The 16,179-nt window shown below is 33.1% G+C and overlaps 1 protein-coding gene across 5 annotated transcripts in view; it reads right to left on the bottom strand.

Moving 5' to 3' along the window:
• The window catches only part of LOC124104411 (signal recognition particle subunit SRP54), a 65,801-nt gene that overhangs the window by 28,133 nt on the left and 21,489 nt on the right, over positions 1–16,179 (bottom strand). For 4 of the 5 annotated variants that reach the window (XM_046461362.2, XM_046461364.2, XM_046461363.2 and 1 more), the window contains 9 exons: positions 14,653–14,803; positions 13,415–13,563; positions 12,596–12,696; positions 12,012–12,098; positions 8,573–8,646; positions 8,263–8,371; positions 4,834–5,004; positions 2,582–2,677; positions 1,077–1,529 (listed from right to left, as the gene is read on the bottom strand). In XM_046461362.2, coding sequence (XP_046317318.1) covers positions 1,438–1,529; positions 2,582–2,677; positions 4,834–5,004; positions 8,263–8,371; positions 8,573–8,646; positions 12,012–12,098; positions 12,596–12,696; positions 13,415–13,563; positions 14,653–14,803 — 1,030 coding nt within the window. In that variant the 3' untranslated portion in view covers positions 1,077–1,437. Of the gene's footprint in view, positions 1–1,076; positions 1,530–2,581; positions 2,678–4,833; positions 5,005–8,262; positions 8,372–8,572; positions 8,647–12,011; positions 12,099–12,595; positions 12,697–13,414; positions 13,564–14,652; positions 14,804–16,179 lie in introns of those variants that run through there. The other variant, XM_058584464.1, reaches the window with a different exon arrangement.

Here is a 16,179-nt window from a genome sequence, read left to right as displayed (position 1 = left end):
TATCCTAGCTCAGAATACATTGTTACACCCTCTATTATCTTCATGTCAATAATAAATAGCCATAGTAATTATTCTAGGATTTTCAATTAATTCCATACTTAATTTAAAAGCTATTGTTCTAGACAGGTACAAGCACACTGGTAGTCCAGTGTGCTACTTGGGAGGCCGAGGCAGGAGGATCACTTGAGCACAAGAGATCAGGGCCAGCCTGCGCAACTAAGCAAAACCCCCATTTTCTTAAAAAAAAAAAAAAAAAAGACATTGTTCTCAATGAACTATGTAGTAATCCAAGGCAAAATAACCAGATCAATCTCACATTAGGACGTCTATACATTAACTATTAAAGCAAAACAAATACTTCAAGGTAGTGTTGTTCTGGCACAGCCTTTTCAAAATCTAGGCATGATCTAGGTTTGTATAGCTCAATGGTAGAGCACTTGCCTCTACCAATTATTTATAAAAATAAATAAATAAAATAAAGGTATTGTGTCCATCTACAACTAAATAGATTAAAAAAAAAAAAAAAAAAAAAAAAGCTAGGAATGGTGGAGCATGCCTGTAATCCCAGCAATTCATCAGACTGAGACCAGAGGGTCTCAGTTCAAGGTCAGCCTGGGCAACTTAATGAGACACTGTCTCAAAATAAAAAACAAAAGGGATTGGTAGATATAGCTCAGTAGTACAGCACCACTGGTTTCAATTCCAAGCATTGCAAAAAAACGAATAGAATAAATAAATAATTAAAAAATTTAAAAATCAAAGATTACCAGAGTAAGGATTTAAAAATAGGTTAAAAACGCAAGTTGTATACAAAACATCATACATTCTGAATTAGAACCAAATTCTCAATTTCAATCTAAATGGAAGCACTAAGATTTGTCCATGGCAAAAAATATCTTTAGTTATTCTATGATAAATAAAATATCCTAATACTCATGGTTAAATTATTATACTATATTTCTCACCAAAGGTCTATTTCTAGGCATAGTTATACATGACATTTATCTACTGCCTTTTCTATCTTTTCTTTTTTGATATACTGATCCTTTTAAACCATAAAGAAAGTTAACAACCCCTTAACTTATAACCATTTTGAAGTTTATTTTACAGCACTTTTATTGAGACATCATGTAACTTACTGACCAGGACTTGTTTACAAATGTAATGCTTGGCCTTTGAGAAAATTAAAAACCTTTAAGTACTAAAATTTTACATCATGATTTGTTTAACTTAAGAAGTGTTAAGATGATGAAAACTAAAAGAAAAATTTTCAAACAGAAATATAATGATTTTCACAAAAAAGGGAAAAGACAAAAAGAAAAAGAGGGCAAGAAAAGTACTTTTTTTGTTTCCCCTATTTGCAAAATGGAGGGAAAACTCTTGAGGTCTCAGCAAATAATGTAATCAACCAAGTCAGTTTATATTAAGGCATCTTCTTTACATATTATTGAATCCCATCATGCCTTTCATATTGCCAGCAGCACCCTGTTGAAACTGCCTCATCATTGACTGAAGTCCTGCCATGCCACCTAAAGTAGAAAACAGAAAATTACTAAGCAGAACTTGAAACATCTGTAACTTTTGCCTAACAAGTACTTCAATTTCTAAAAACACATCGTATTCTGATTGCAATAGTTAACCTTAAAGAACACATCAACTAAAAATTGGTATTATCACCAGAATCCTAATCTATTAGAGAATAAATAATCCACCTCAAATTCCTGTGAGAAGTAAGAAAACAGTACCATTGAACAGGACCTTTCCGAAAGTAAATAAATCTAAACAAAAAAATTTTTTTTCTGAAAAGATCAAGAATCTTCTTATAAAGAGAACTGTGTTACTTAAAACTTGGGGGGTGGGGGGCATTATTTCAAAGGACTTCCAGGAAAAAAAGAATTCACCATTTATTAAACACCTACTAGTGCTGGGGATATAGCTCAGCTGGTAGAGTGCTTGCTTGCCTTGCATGCACAAGGCCATGGGTTCAATCCCCAGCACCACCCCCCCACCACCACACACACACACAATCTAATATATGCCCAGAACTATATTAAGTACCTTCATATATATTAGCTCAATGAATTGTCACAATCTCCCGATATTATCTGTTCACAAAAGGGAACACAAGCTGGGCTGGGGATATAGCTCAGTTGGTAGAGTACTTGCCTCACATGCACAAGGCCCTGGGTTCAATCCCTAACACCAAAAAAAAAAAAAAAAAAGGAACCCAAGATTCAAAGTTTAAGGGAATTTTCAAAGGTTACACATTGAATTGGAGTTCAAAATTCTTATATAATTTTGAAGACCCATTACTGAAAATATACAGTTCCAAAATAGGACAAAAGATCACTAGGAACAAGAATTAATAAAAGGTGATTAGCTTGCTCAAAAATCACACAGCAGAGGAATAAATAAAACTTCAGTGTATCTAATACTATTAACATTAACTTATGACCTTTTCCCTCAAAATACATATCTTTTGAAAAGATTTTCAAACTATCATAATAGAAGGATTACCATTAAAACTCAATCCTTATCAATTAAACTATATATTAGCTATTGGCAACAACTTTATACTTACCCATGTGGTGAAGCACTCTTGGATCCATCATTTTGGCCATTTGTTGATTCAATTTTGCCATCTGTGATTGGCTCACATTCTTAGACATGTCACCACCTGAAAAAAGGATATTTTGAATGAGTATAAGATTAATATAATCACAGTATCAGAGAAAGTTTGAAGTGAGTAAATGAAAAAAAAAGATAATATTCACCTATAATCTTATCATCTTGACACAATTATTTCCATTACTACCTATTCCCTACTATGTTTATTTTAATTACATATTTTTGAGGAATAACAAATGAAATTCTATATAGAAAAACATGTTAAGGATTTTCTTAAAGCTATACTTTTTTTCTAACACTTTTACTCATATCTGTTCATGATATGAGTAACTATAACAAAGTGCACATAACAGTTATTAACTATAAATTACAATAACTGTTGCTTAATAGTGATATGAGGAAAGGTCAGAAAAAATACTGAGTTTATAGATATGGGTTAATTGAGAGAATGGATGGCTAGTAAAAGAATTTGAAAGTATCAATCCAAGAGAACTTAAGAATAGGAAAAGAAATTATATATATATATATATATATATATATATATATATATAGTATAATATATATTATAATTATATATATACATATATATGTATGTATATAAAGTTTTTTGGTTTTGGTACTGGAGATTGAGACAGGAAGCAAAAGAGATTATCATTCAACAATAATGAATGAGTAGAACTCCTTCAGCAAAATTATTTATGTAAAAGGAATATTAACTGTGGTACTTCTCAGAGCATTTAATAAAAACAAACCAAAGATGCCCTTGATTCTCTGATCACAGCCAACCAATCTAAATAAATTATGTGAATTAAGACTAACAGTTAAAGTCTGTAAATGGTAGCCCATGTCTGTAATCCCAGGGATTAAGGAAACTGAGGCGGAGGATCACAAGCTCAGGGCCTATCTGACAATTTAGCAAGACCTTATCTCAAAATAAAAATGAAAAGGATAGTGGGTGTAGCTTAGTGATAGAGTCCATGGGTTCAAATCCCAGTACCATGAAAGGGAAAAAAAAAGGCTGTTAGTGAAAGATAAAATGTTTATGTGATAAAAAGCAGAAGATGGAAGATGTTAATTCTGTGTTTATTGGTAATTTGTTCTAAGAATTTCTTTTTCAGGACTTAAAACTTCCAAAAATTTAAACTTTTTAGTGTGATAACGATGAGTGTACATTCACTGCCCATTTCATCTTGGTTGTGCCTTTATCTATGAACCAATGCTTTAGATATCTAAGTTTTGATTGATAGATCTTCAGTAATTCTATCAAGAATAGTCAGGGTCACTTGAAGATGATGTTAAATCCGACTTATGTGTTTACTAATCACAATATAAAATGGCTTGGGATGTTGGAAATTATAACCAATTTTAAATCTGTCTTGTCATAAAAGAGAAAATATAGCCAAACAACGAAAATAAGGAAAGTGTGCAAAACAAAGGGAATTAAATATATCTATTAATATTCATTCTTTGTAGAAACTACTCATCTTTGTATCTGCCTAATCAACAGTATTTTTAAATAAAAAATTCATTATAATAAGTGTTTACATTATATAAAGTAATTTAAAAGAGGACTAGAAGAGTTGATCAACTCTTTGGAAAAACAAACTTATCTTTTATCTTATATAATACACAGCAAAATAAATTCCAATTGGTATAGAAAGTCACACAAAAAATAAAACAAGGCTAAGGATATATACTCAGTGGTACAGTGCTTGCCTAATACATGTGAGACCCTAGGTTAATTCCTCAGCACCACAAAAAAGAAAAAGGAAAAAGACACATGCATAACTGAAATAGTTCTAGTCAATAGTTAAATGTTATATTTTCAGGAATATTTGGCAATATATATAAACAAATTACAATTCATCAGAAAGTAGTAGTTATAGCAACTGTTATTTGCAATAGCACTGTAGGATTCTATTCTCTGAAAAGTAGAGTGTGTTTTCAGTTATTTTCTTATGCTTTATATTCTCTAAATTTTCTACAATAATATATGTTCATAAAAACAAAATCATTCATTTTTTTCCATATTAATGTCTATTACTTTTAATCTGAAAGCGAATAAATCTTATCACATTATAAATCCTGGTACTACTAAACAAACATGAAATTCAGCAATGAATTTTTTAATAATTCAGTACTAAACTTTACTAGTTTCTCAACTTTTTTCAGTCTATTAATTAATGATGAGCTTATTTTTCTTACCTTTGAAAAGTCCTTTGATACCTCCCATCTTTTTTACCATTTGTGCGAACTTGGTATATTGTGTCAAAAGTTCCTGAACGTCTCTTGTTGATACGCCTGATCCTCGTGCTACTCTTTGGATTCTTCCTGGTTGCTTACTAAAAACCTTGGCACCATCTGTACTGTCCAGTTCTGTAGGCAAAGTCAATTACTTTCATTTAACATAAAATTGCCATCCATCATCAAAACAGAGTTTGGCAGATATGTTTTTTTAAAGGGATAACCACACTTCATTTTTCTGTTCTTTTTAAACTACAAAATCTTATACAAAAAAAATAGGTATAATAAATGAGCAAACCATCAAGCAGATTTAACAAATGTTATCATTTGCCATGTATGCATTTGATTTTTTAAAAATTTAGGGGAATCTATTCAAAAGGATACTTAACAGTATCCTTAGGTAAAATAAGAACATTCTGAGAACTATGAAATTCCATGTTCACTATCTCCATATCTCCTAGGTCTACCCTTTCTATGCCCTCTACATACCAGATGTGTATGGTATATTCCAAAAAAGAAGAGAGGTATTCACCTTAAAACTATCTTAAATAACTACCAATTCTTAACTCATAAATTTAGGCTATGTAACAGAAGGAGGAAGGTCCTATTTAAAAAAAATATTAGTACATATCAAGTAATTACTCCTATTTTAATCCTTTCTATAGAAACACATGTAGTAAAAGTTAATTCCCTCCAGTTTTTTCTTTGTTGTTTATTTTTTTTTGATCACTCGGAATACAAGGTACAGTTCTTCTGGTTTTAGTTGCATACCATCTCAGGAATGGGATGGTCTTTAGACAAAATTTTCTATTATGTCTGCATTATCTCTATAACATCCCTTAATAACTGTTTAGACTCTGTCTTAATAACCATAGAAGAGATGACCCATTACATAAATTAAGGCAGTCTATGCCATTTTGTTATATCTATAATTTTTTTTCTTTTTGTGGTATGTTTTGAGACAGGGTCTCAGGCTGACTTTGAATTTGTGATTCTACTGCTTTAGACTCCCAAGTTATAGGTGTGCATCACCACACCCAGGCTGGAAATTCTTTTCATATATTAACTTGAAATACATTTACCTGGAACTTTTATTCATATATATTTCTCCCTGCCAAGCACAAAAAATACTTTCAAATACTTGAGAGTCACTACGTCTCACAGCTAATGATTGCGAATGTGGACTCAGAATGTTGAGGTTGAAGCCCAGCCTCTCCACTTGTTAGTGACTGTAAGCAAATTACTCAACTTACCTGTACTTCATTTTGCTGGTCTGAAAAAGACAGAAAATAATGGGCTATCCCTTAAGAGTATTGTGACAATTAAATGGTTTATATATCTTCAGTGTTCACAATAGTGCCTGGCAGAGTAAATACTTGATATGGCTACAATTACTAATCCTATATGCAAAAAAATTTCCAGAATTGAAGATGTAGACAATCTTATTTGTGGTTACTATTAAAACCTGGAGCTCAGGAAACAGCTAATGACTACAAAATCACCACCCTCCACCACCATCATCATCAGGTAGTAGGTAAAGCACAAAAAGGAACAGAATGATAAAAACACTGGCTGAGGACAGAATCATTTAAAAGCTGGGCTGAAAAAGAGATCAGTAAAAGAGACTACGGTAACAAGAAAGACATGGTTAAAAGTGAAGAGACGGTATAATGGAAATCAAGGAAAAAAGGTGATTAACAACATTTAATGTTGTAAAGTTGATCAAGAAAAAGAATGATTCAGGTATGAAGTGTCCAACAAAGACTCGTGTGTTGCAGGCTTAGTCCCCAATGCACCAATGTCCAAAAGTTGGGTTTTAAGAATTGATTGGGGGCTGGGGATGTGGCTCTAGCAGTAGTGCGCTCGCCTGGCATGCGTGCGGCCCGGGTTCAATCCTCAGCATCACATACAAACAAAGATGTTGTGTCTGCCGAGAACTAAAAAATAAATATTAAAAATTCTCTCTCTCTCTTAAAAAAAAAAAAAAGAATTGATTGGATCATGAGGATTCTGACCTCCTTGATGGGTTAATCACTGATAGCTGAATGACTACTGGAAGATAGTAGAAACTATATATTGGCATGTGGAGCATGGATGGAAGAAGTAGATCTCAGGGCACATCCTCAGAGACTACTATCTTGTCCCTGGCCTCATCCTCTGTCTCTCTCAGCTCTCCTGGCTATGGCGTTTTACCACATTTCTACCTTGCCATAGTCCTAAAAGCTATTGAGCCAACAGACCATGAACTAAAACCTCTGAAACCAGGAGCCAAAATAAATCTTTCCTCTTCTAAGTTAGTTTTCTCGGTTATGTCATAGCAACAAGAAGCTAATATATATCCACTAGAGAAGATCAATACAATAGGAAGTCACTACATACCTTTATGTGAACTACTCCAGAGTAATGAATAAGGATAGAAGTCAGATTTCAGTGGTTTAAAGGAGAGTATCAACTGTTCTTTTAAAGCTTGACTAAAAAGAGTCACATAGTTAAACAAAATCAGTAGATAAGTAGGGCCTGAAGTTATAGAAACGGATTTTACTGATAGAGAGGTTCTTGAAAATGCATGAAGAGGGCTAAGAATGGTTTGTTTGTCACAATCCTACAGGTAAGTTAGCTAAAAGTTGAGGGAACTGTTATCAAATTTTCTTTGTAAATGAGGTCAGAGGTCAAGTTGCAGAAGTGGTAGAGCAGAAGGCCTAAAAACTAAGTGAAAAAAAAAAGGTATGCTAAAAAAATTGGTGGAAAAGGGTCATATGATTAGAAATGCTAATGGAAGACCAGATAAAAGACCTAGAAGTAATAGAGCTAATGATAATATAGGATGACAGAGATAGAGCAGTTACATTTCAGAGAAGACTGAAACTCTTTGAGAATTTCAAAAGTAAAAGCTGTTTTGCTTACATTGTCTCTCTGTACTCTGGCATATTAAACTGCTGAAAAGACTGAGAATAAACAAACATTTAACTTTACAAACCCAGTATTCTCCTAAATTTGACTCCATTTTTCCCCTATTTCCATCAACATCACAGTGAACTAAGGTTCTTATTTTGGAACTCACCTGAAGAAAAACTATATTAAGCATTTCTCTCAATGATGAAGTCAATACAATAATCATAACACTTAAATACTTTCAAGTTACTATTTTTCCTTTAGTAAAAAAACTTTTTCTTTTTTTTAAATATTTATTTATTTTTTTAGTTATCGGCAGACACAACATCTTTGTTGGTATGTGGTGCTGAGGATCGAACCCGGGCCGCACGCATGCCAGACGAGCGCGCTACCGCTTGAGCCACATCCCCAGCCCAACTTTTTCATTTTTTAACAAGAAAACTCAACTTACTAATATTTTTTCAAAACACTGTCCCAAGTCAAGAAATCTGATCTTACCTTGATCATTCATACTATCCATTATTGTCATTAATTTCTTTAGTCTTGCCATTGACTCCTGTTCATTTCCTTTGCTCATAAAATCTGTTCCAAAACCAGGGATCATTCCCTAAAACAAAATTAAACATAGAGTAATTAAGAGATTAAACTAATTATTCATAATGTCTACATTTGAATATTGGCTTTAATATTAAATCTTTAAAATATACATTTTTACCCAAAGAATTAAAGCAAATGTATCTAGATGTTCTTAAGATTTTTAATAAAAAAACAAAAAAAAGGCATAAACAAACTTTTAAGGATAACTAACCAAGATCTGACTGAACGGGCCCATTTTCATGATATTTTGAAATTGTTCATACATGTCTCGCAACGTAAACTGACCTGAAATACAATATAAATGATTCAGATATATTAGCAAATGTACATCTCCATTCAATAAAACTAATCTTTTCCTTAATCATAGATTCATTTTGAAGCATATTTATAAAATACCCAATCAATAAACACTCACTGAGCAGTTATTATATGCACAATGACAGAGTGAATGCTATAGGGAATATACAGGCACACCGACAGGATCTATCCCTGGGAAATTCACCTTCTATCAGAAAATATGGACAAATACAAATACATAGGAAACTCCAAAACAAGGTATACAAATTAGGTGCCTACTAGGGTACCTAAATTAAGGGTTGACACCAAAAGTGAAACACATAAAATGTCCATGTACTAATGGTGAGAATGTAGAACAGCAAAAATATTTTAGAAGATTATTTGAGGTTTCTAAGTTTTGTTGTTGTTACTTGGGGATTAAACCCAGGAGTGCTTTACCACTGAGCTATATCCCATGCCCTTTTTCTTTTTTTTTTTTCTTTTTAAATATTTTTTTTAGTTGTAGATGAACACAATACCTTTAATTATTTATTTATTTTTATGTGATGCTGAGGATAGAACCCAGTGCCTCATACATGCTAGGCTGTACCACTGAGCTACAACCCAAGTCCCCTTTTTCTTTTTTGAGACAGAGTCTCACTGTTGCTTAGAGCCTCGATAAAGTTGCTGAGGCTGGCCTTGAATTTGGAATCCTCCTGCTTCGGCCTCCTAAGTTGCTGGATTACAGGCATGCACCACCATGCCTGGCTGAGGTTCCTTAAATAGCATAGCATAGCTGTTCATGAACAGAAAATGAGTAATCTGTGGATGAACTACTAATCAGCAATAAAAAAAAAACAAATAACCACATGAATAACTACTGAAAATATTATGCCTGGTCAAAGATTTCAAAAGGACATATTCTAGAATTTCTAACATATAAACTGTTACTGGGATAAAACAGCAAAATATCTAGGGTAATGGAAATGGTCTGTTTCTTCATGGGGTGTGGGTTACTATGCATTTGAAAAATTAAAAAAATAAAAGATGGAACGGTAACCTTAGGATATGAGCATTTCACTGTATGTAAATTAACTTCAATTTTAAAAAGAGAGAGGGAATGAGGAAAAGAACAAAGATTATTTTCTATTTACAATTTTTTTTTTAAAGGTTACAGCAGATAGCCAGAAACACAGAGTTAAAATAGTGGAAGAGGAGGGCTAGCATTGTGGCTCAGCAGTAGAGCATTCACATAGCACGTGCAACACCCTGGGTTCGATCCTCAGCACCACATATAAATATTAAATAAAGGTACTGTGTCCAACTACAACTAAAAAATAAATTTTAAAAAATAGTGGAAGAGAAGATAGAGCTCAAATATCCACGTGGCCATTTATAAATAAATTACTACTGAAGCTATCTATATAGGAAATCCAACACCATGGAACTCAAATGAAAAGTTTAAAATAGAAAAGGCAGATACACTGTCAAATATTAGGAACCAAGGACTATGAGGAAAATCACCACTACATTTGGAAAGGATCCTTGGTGGCCTCAGAAATGAGTAGGATTTTAGGAACAGAAATAAAAATATAGCAAAATAAGAAAAGAGCCAGGAGACAGAAAGTACCACCCAATTTGGAAGTGGTACATACAAGCAGTGCTAAAGTCATTAAGATATAGGGAGGTAGGAGAGAAAATCAGGCAATTAAGAATAAATTCATCTTATCAATATTTACTGAAGACCTTACTACGTGCCAGACATTGAAATAGGTACTGTGAACATAAAAGATGAAGAACACAGCCATGAACTCTACCTTCACCTTCAAGCAAAGAAATCAGATATCATGAGGAATAACAAAATCAATTATAGGGTGCAATGAAAACAAACATTAAAAGGTTCTAACTTAGTCTAGAGATCAGATAAAATATCCTTGAAGAGGGACTTAAGGAGAGATCTGAAATTTGAGCACAAGTTAACCAGCCTGGCTAGGGAAAAAGAGGGTAAAGATAAGAAGAAGAGAGGATGTATTTAATAGGACTAGCAAAGGCAAGTCCCACACACAGAATGCGAAGTACAATGGTGCCAAAACATGACTTGGACAATAGGAAGTCACTAAAGGATTCTATGAAGAGCAAAAATAGAATCATATTTCCATTTCTGAAACATCTTTTTTCAACAGTATAATAACAGATCAAATGGAAAGACTCTGAAAAGCTGGAAAACTTAAAATAAGCAATCAAGGTAAGAGATTAACCAGCATATTTGCAGGGTAGCTGGATAAAATGGAGATACACAGGAAACAGAATCACTAGGACTAGTTAGTTGACTGACAAGGAAAGCGGGGAGCAGTGCAACAAAGAATAAAAAATAATAACACCACCCAAGTTTCTGACTCTGGCAACAAGACAAATGATGTTAAAGAGTCATTAATGATAACAATGAAGTAGGAGGTTGAGATGAGAAGATGATGATATGTTTATTTTGAAGTGTCTGTGTAATATCCAAGAATGGTCTAGTAAACATACAGTTTAACAGGTTTAAAGCTGCAGAGAAAGAAGATAGTCTAAGATGATTCCTGCAAAACACCAATAATTAAAAAGAGTACCTGACAAGATGAACAAAATGGAGGAAAGAGGCTTCAGAAAAGTATATAGCCATGGGACTTAATTCAAGAGAAAAGATCATTTGAAAAAAAACTAGAATGGTCAATAATAATATGTTGAGTGCTTATGACATGTGGGACATTTCACATCTATCAGTTAATGTAATCTTCACAACCATATATGATAGTATAATGTAATTCTTACAGATAAGGAAATTGAGGCTAAGTAGTTAGAAAAAGTTACACAGCTAAAAACAGATCAGAGATACAAATCCAAGTATGTTATACCAAGAATGTTAAGCTCTTGATTGCAGTCTTATACTTCTCCACAGGAGTGGTCTGTCATGTGGAGTGAAGACAGAGTTTGTGTTTGTGTATTTAATCTTTTTTTAAATTCCTTTTTGTATATTTTATAATACTTTACATACATACATACACACACACACACACGAAGAAAACAAATATTTTTAGAAGAAAACAAACGGAAAAGCATGTTCTAACTCACTTTTCATCTATTTTTCTTCATGAAAGCCTTGATTTTAATCTTAAGGTAATTTGATTACAAGACAATAAAAAAATACTAGATTTTATAACTGCTCATATGCCTAAGAATTAAAATGATTTATATATAAATCATTAAAACAATAAACACTTCAAGAACTGACTCTAATAACATGTATTATCATTTCAAATGAATTACAGTAGATTTATCAAAAAGAAATCAAGGATAGATGTCTGAGATCAAATGCTTTTTTGCTACTCATATACCATGTTTCAACTTCTCTATGAGTGCTTCATTGTCATCCAGCTTCAACTCGTTAACTTTATCTATCAGTCCTTCAATGTCACCCATTCCTATAAGACCCAGAATAGAAAAATTAACAATTGACAGTATAACTAGATTCACATCATGCAAAACATATTCACATATATAATAACCTTGCAAGGTTAGGTATTCTTAATACATTTTACAAGTGAGAAAACTGAACTAGAAAAGTTAAATAGCAATAAAGAGGAGTCACAGCAGGGATTCTGGGTGGGGCTTAACTCCAAATTCCATGCTTTCTAATTATGTCACCTTCAGATGTTATTTTTTTTAACATTACAACAACTACATATTTTTATATTGTACTCTAAAACTTTGCCAAAAGAACTTTACACCTAATCTCACTTTACCACTGTAGCCACAAGAAGTAGATAAATATCACCCTTGTTTTACAGGTGAAGAAGGTAAGTTACAGCAGGAAATGATTTTCTGAAACTGGTCAGGGAAGACAATATTAAAATCCTAATCCGTTCTAAAGAAGTATTATTTCTCATAGATTCTTTTATATCCCCATGACTATACGTACCCAGAAGTTTGCTGATGAAAGGTTGTGTTTTAAAAGGCTCAAAGTCATCTATGTGTTCCCCTGTGCCAATGAAAATAATTGGACTTTTTGTGGCAGCAACTCTGCACAGAAAAAATATAAAATAAGCTCAAAAAAGAAAACAAATTTTCAGATTATCAAAGCCAAGTAGAAAAGTCCAAACATTCAAACTTCTTTTTACTAGTTAAAACAAAACTATATCTAAGAGATTCCAAAATTCTGTTTCTATTTAAATTTCTCTTATAGACCATATTAGGTCCACAATTAGAATATATTTTAAAATATAAATAAATTCATAAATACAGTGTTATGGTTTAGTAGAAGGGTCCCCCAAAAGCTCATGTATGAGACAACACAAGAATTTTCAGAGGTGAAAAGATTAAATTATGTATAACCTAATCAGTGGATGAATCCATTGATATGGATTAATTGGATAGTAACTATAGGCAGATAGGGTGTGGCTGGAGGAAGTAGGTCACTGGGGGCGTCCTTTGGGGTTTATTTTTTTGTCCATAGTGAGCCGAGTTCTGTTTCCTGGTTGTCATGTCCTGAATTGCTTTCCTCCATCATACTATTCTGCCATTATGCTCTACCTCACCTTGGGCCCAGAGCTATGGAGTTGGCCAATAATGGACTGAATCTCTAAAAGTGTGAGACAAAATAAACTTCCTCATCTACACTGTTCTTATCAGTTCTTTGGATCACGTGACCAAAAACCTGACTAAAACACACACACACACACACACACACAAATACATATCACCTAAGCTGAACACATGGAAAGGTATAAATGATACTTACGCACTGAGTGCACCACCTCCTTTTGCATGACCATCAAGTTTTGTCACTATTACTGAGGCTACATCTACTTTATCTTTAAAAGCCTTAGCTTGGGCTTCACAAGCCTGACCAATGGAGGCATCCATCACATAAACAATATTATCAGGTTGCTAGAAAGTTTAAATAGAAAAGAAAAATATTTTTACTGATCTCAAGCAAATTTCATCATTAAAAACTATAGAATATCTACTATAAATAGTTATTCAAGCAATGAATATTTGTTGAGAGAGTATATAAATTAGGGTAGCATCTGGGTTCTGAAGACAAAGAGGCAGATAAGAAAATCATCCTTATGGTATAAGGGAGATATGATATGGTAGGCATCCTTAGGTAGGGCAGTCAGAAAAAGCCTTTCTAAAGGTTAATGTTTGAGGTGAGGCCTAAACAAAGAAGATCTGAAGAACGGCATTCTAGGCAAAGAAATACCAAAAAAAAAAAAAAAAAAACCAAAAAATTTATAACATGAAGAGTGTATACTGAAATCAAATGAATAAAATAGACTCCTTCCCTTAGATCTGTTCAACGTGGTCAAAATAACAGAGTTAAAAAGAAACATATCAGCACTAACTACTAGTTAGCAAAGAATTCCAACAATCCAATGGCAAAAACCAATTCCTACTATATGCTACAAGGATCTATAAAATGCCACTTCTCCTTGAGTTATTTCCATTATTTCTATCACAATTTAAAAACATTAAATGGTGATTAATCATTTTAACGTGTATTTTCATTTTTTTTTTTTGAGAGAGAGAGAATTTCAATATTTATTTTTTAATTTTCGGCGGACATAACATCTTTGTTTGTATGTGGTGCTGAGGATCGAACCTGAGCCGCACGCACGCCAGGCGAGCGCGCTACCGCCTGAGCCACATACCCAGCCCTTAACATGTATTTTCATTTTTAAAAAATTTCAAACTTCACCTAAAATATCATTTCTAATTGAATTTAAATAACTTATAGAAAGGAAATGCAATATATATTAAAGGTTAATTCTTTAATTTTTCTTTATTTTTCTATACTAGAGAAGAAAAATGATGAGATAAAGTCATTATCACACAGATTAAGGTGCCCAAAAACAGAAAGAAATTACTTGGAATTTGATTATAGTCAAGGAGTTATTTGTATTGACCATAAATTCAATTAGGTTTTTAAATTAACTAAAAAGTCCTTTAAATGGTGTTCCATGGAAAATTACTTACTATAGCATTAGCAACTTGAAGCATTTCTTCAAACAATGAATCTTCTTGTTTGTGGCGGCCACTTGTATCAACAATAATAATTTCAAAATTTTCATTTTTGAACTTCTCTACTCCTTCAGAAGCAATGATAACAGGATCCATTTCTGTATAGCTATTTAATATCAACAAATGATTTAACAATCACAAGAGTAAAACTTCCAAATACTACTGATTTGGAAACTGGTAGTCAATCTTTAATATATTCTGAAAAAGTCAAAGTGATCACAATTTCAATTTAGCAAATTAAATTTCTATTAAGTATTAAACACAGAAATCTTCTTAGAGCAGCATGAAGCACTCATCCAACTTGTCAACTACAAAGCCTGTATGATTGCATGCCTTTTCTCAATGAGCTGTTTCCTTAAAAATTTTTATGTCATCTTCTTTTTTTTTTTTTTTTTGATACTGGGGATTGAACTCAGGGGAACTCGACCACTGAGCCACAGCTCCAGCCCTATTTTGTATTTTGTTTAGAGACAGGGTCTTACTGAGTTACTTAGTGCCTTGCTTTTGCTGAGGCTGGCTGTGAACTCACAATCCTCCTGCCTCACCCTCCCAAGTCAGTGGGATTACAGCATATGCCACCAGGCTGGCTAATATCTTCTTTAATAATTGAACTCATGTTACAAAGTATTTCATACTTGCTTTTCTATTTAACACCCTTCTGTAGCCATTTCATAAAACCATTAAACTTTCTTGTAAAACATAATTTTTAGGTTATCCAAAATACACCATGAGATAGCTATGCTTTCATTTATTAAATAAATAAATGCCCTACTGTTGAACAACTGAGATTTTTCCAGCTCCCTTTTTTTTTTTTTTTTTGATACTGATTAAACTCAGAGGTGCTTTACCACTGAGTTGCATCCCAAGACTCCCCTTTTTGTTTTTTGGTTTTGCTTTTGAGTCAAGATCTTACAAAGTTGCTTAGGGCTTCTCACTAAGTTGCTGAGGCTGGCCTCAAACTTGCAATCTTTCTGCCTCAGCCTCCTGAGTTGCTAGGACTACAGGTATGAAACCACAACACCTGGCTTCCAACTTCTTGTTATTAAAAACATAGCCAACAAGAATAGTACATAAATGTTTCTGTGAAACTATGTTAAGACAGGCTCTTACAAGTCAAATTTGTGTCAAATGATATAATCACTTAGGCTTTTTTTTTTTTTTTTTTCCCGTGCCGAGGATCAAACCCAGGGCCTTATGCGAGGCAAGCACTCTACCAACTGAGCTATATCCCCAGCCCATCATTTAGGCTTTTGGCTTGTTAAAAGAAAAATATCCTCCACAGGAATTTAATCTCATCCCTTTTCGCCATATTTTCATAATCCTGGGAGGAAAAGTATTTTTCAACTTGAAAATCAATTACTGAAATCACATTTTAACATGGATTCTTCTGATTCATGGCAACCATTATACAGACTAGTACTGTCAAAAGAAAATATATGTAAGGTTTTAAAAAACTGATTTCGTCTAAATTAAGAACAATAA

This window comes from Marmota monax, unplaced genomic scaffold (assembly GCF_021218885.2).
Source record: "Marmota monax isolate L192 unplaced genomic scaffold, Marmota_monax_Labrador192_F-V1.1 WCK01_AAM20220418_F8-fsc00001, whole genome shotgun sequence".
Classification (NCBI taxonomy): Eukaryota; Metazoa; Chordata; class Mammalia; order Rodentia; family Sciuridae; genus Marmota; species Marmota monax.
The sequence above is the reverse complement of the archived record's forward strand: the minus strand, read 5'-3'. Positions and strand labels throughout refer to the sequence as shown.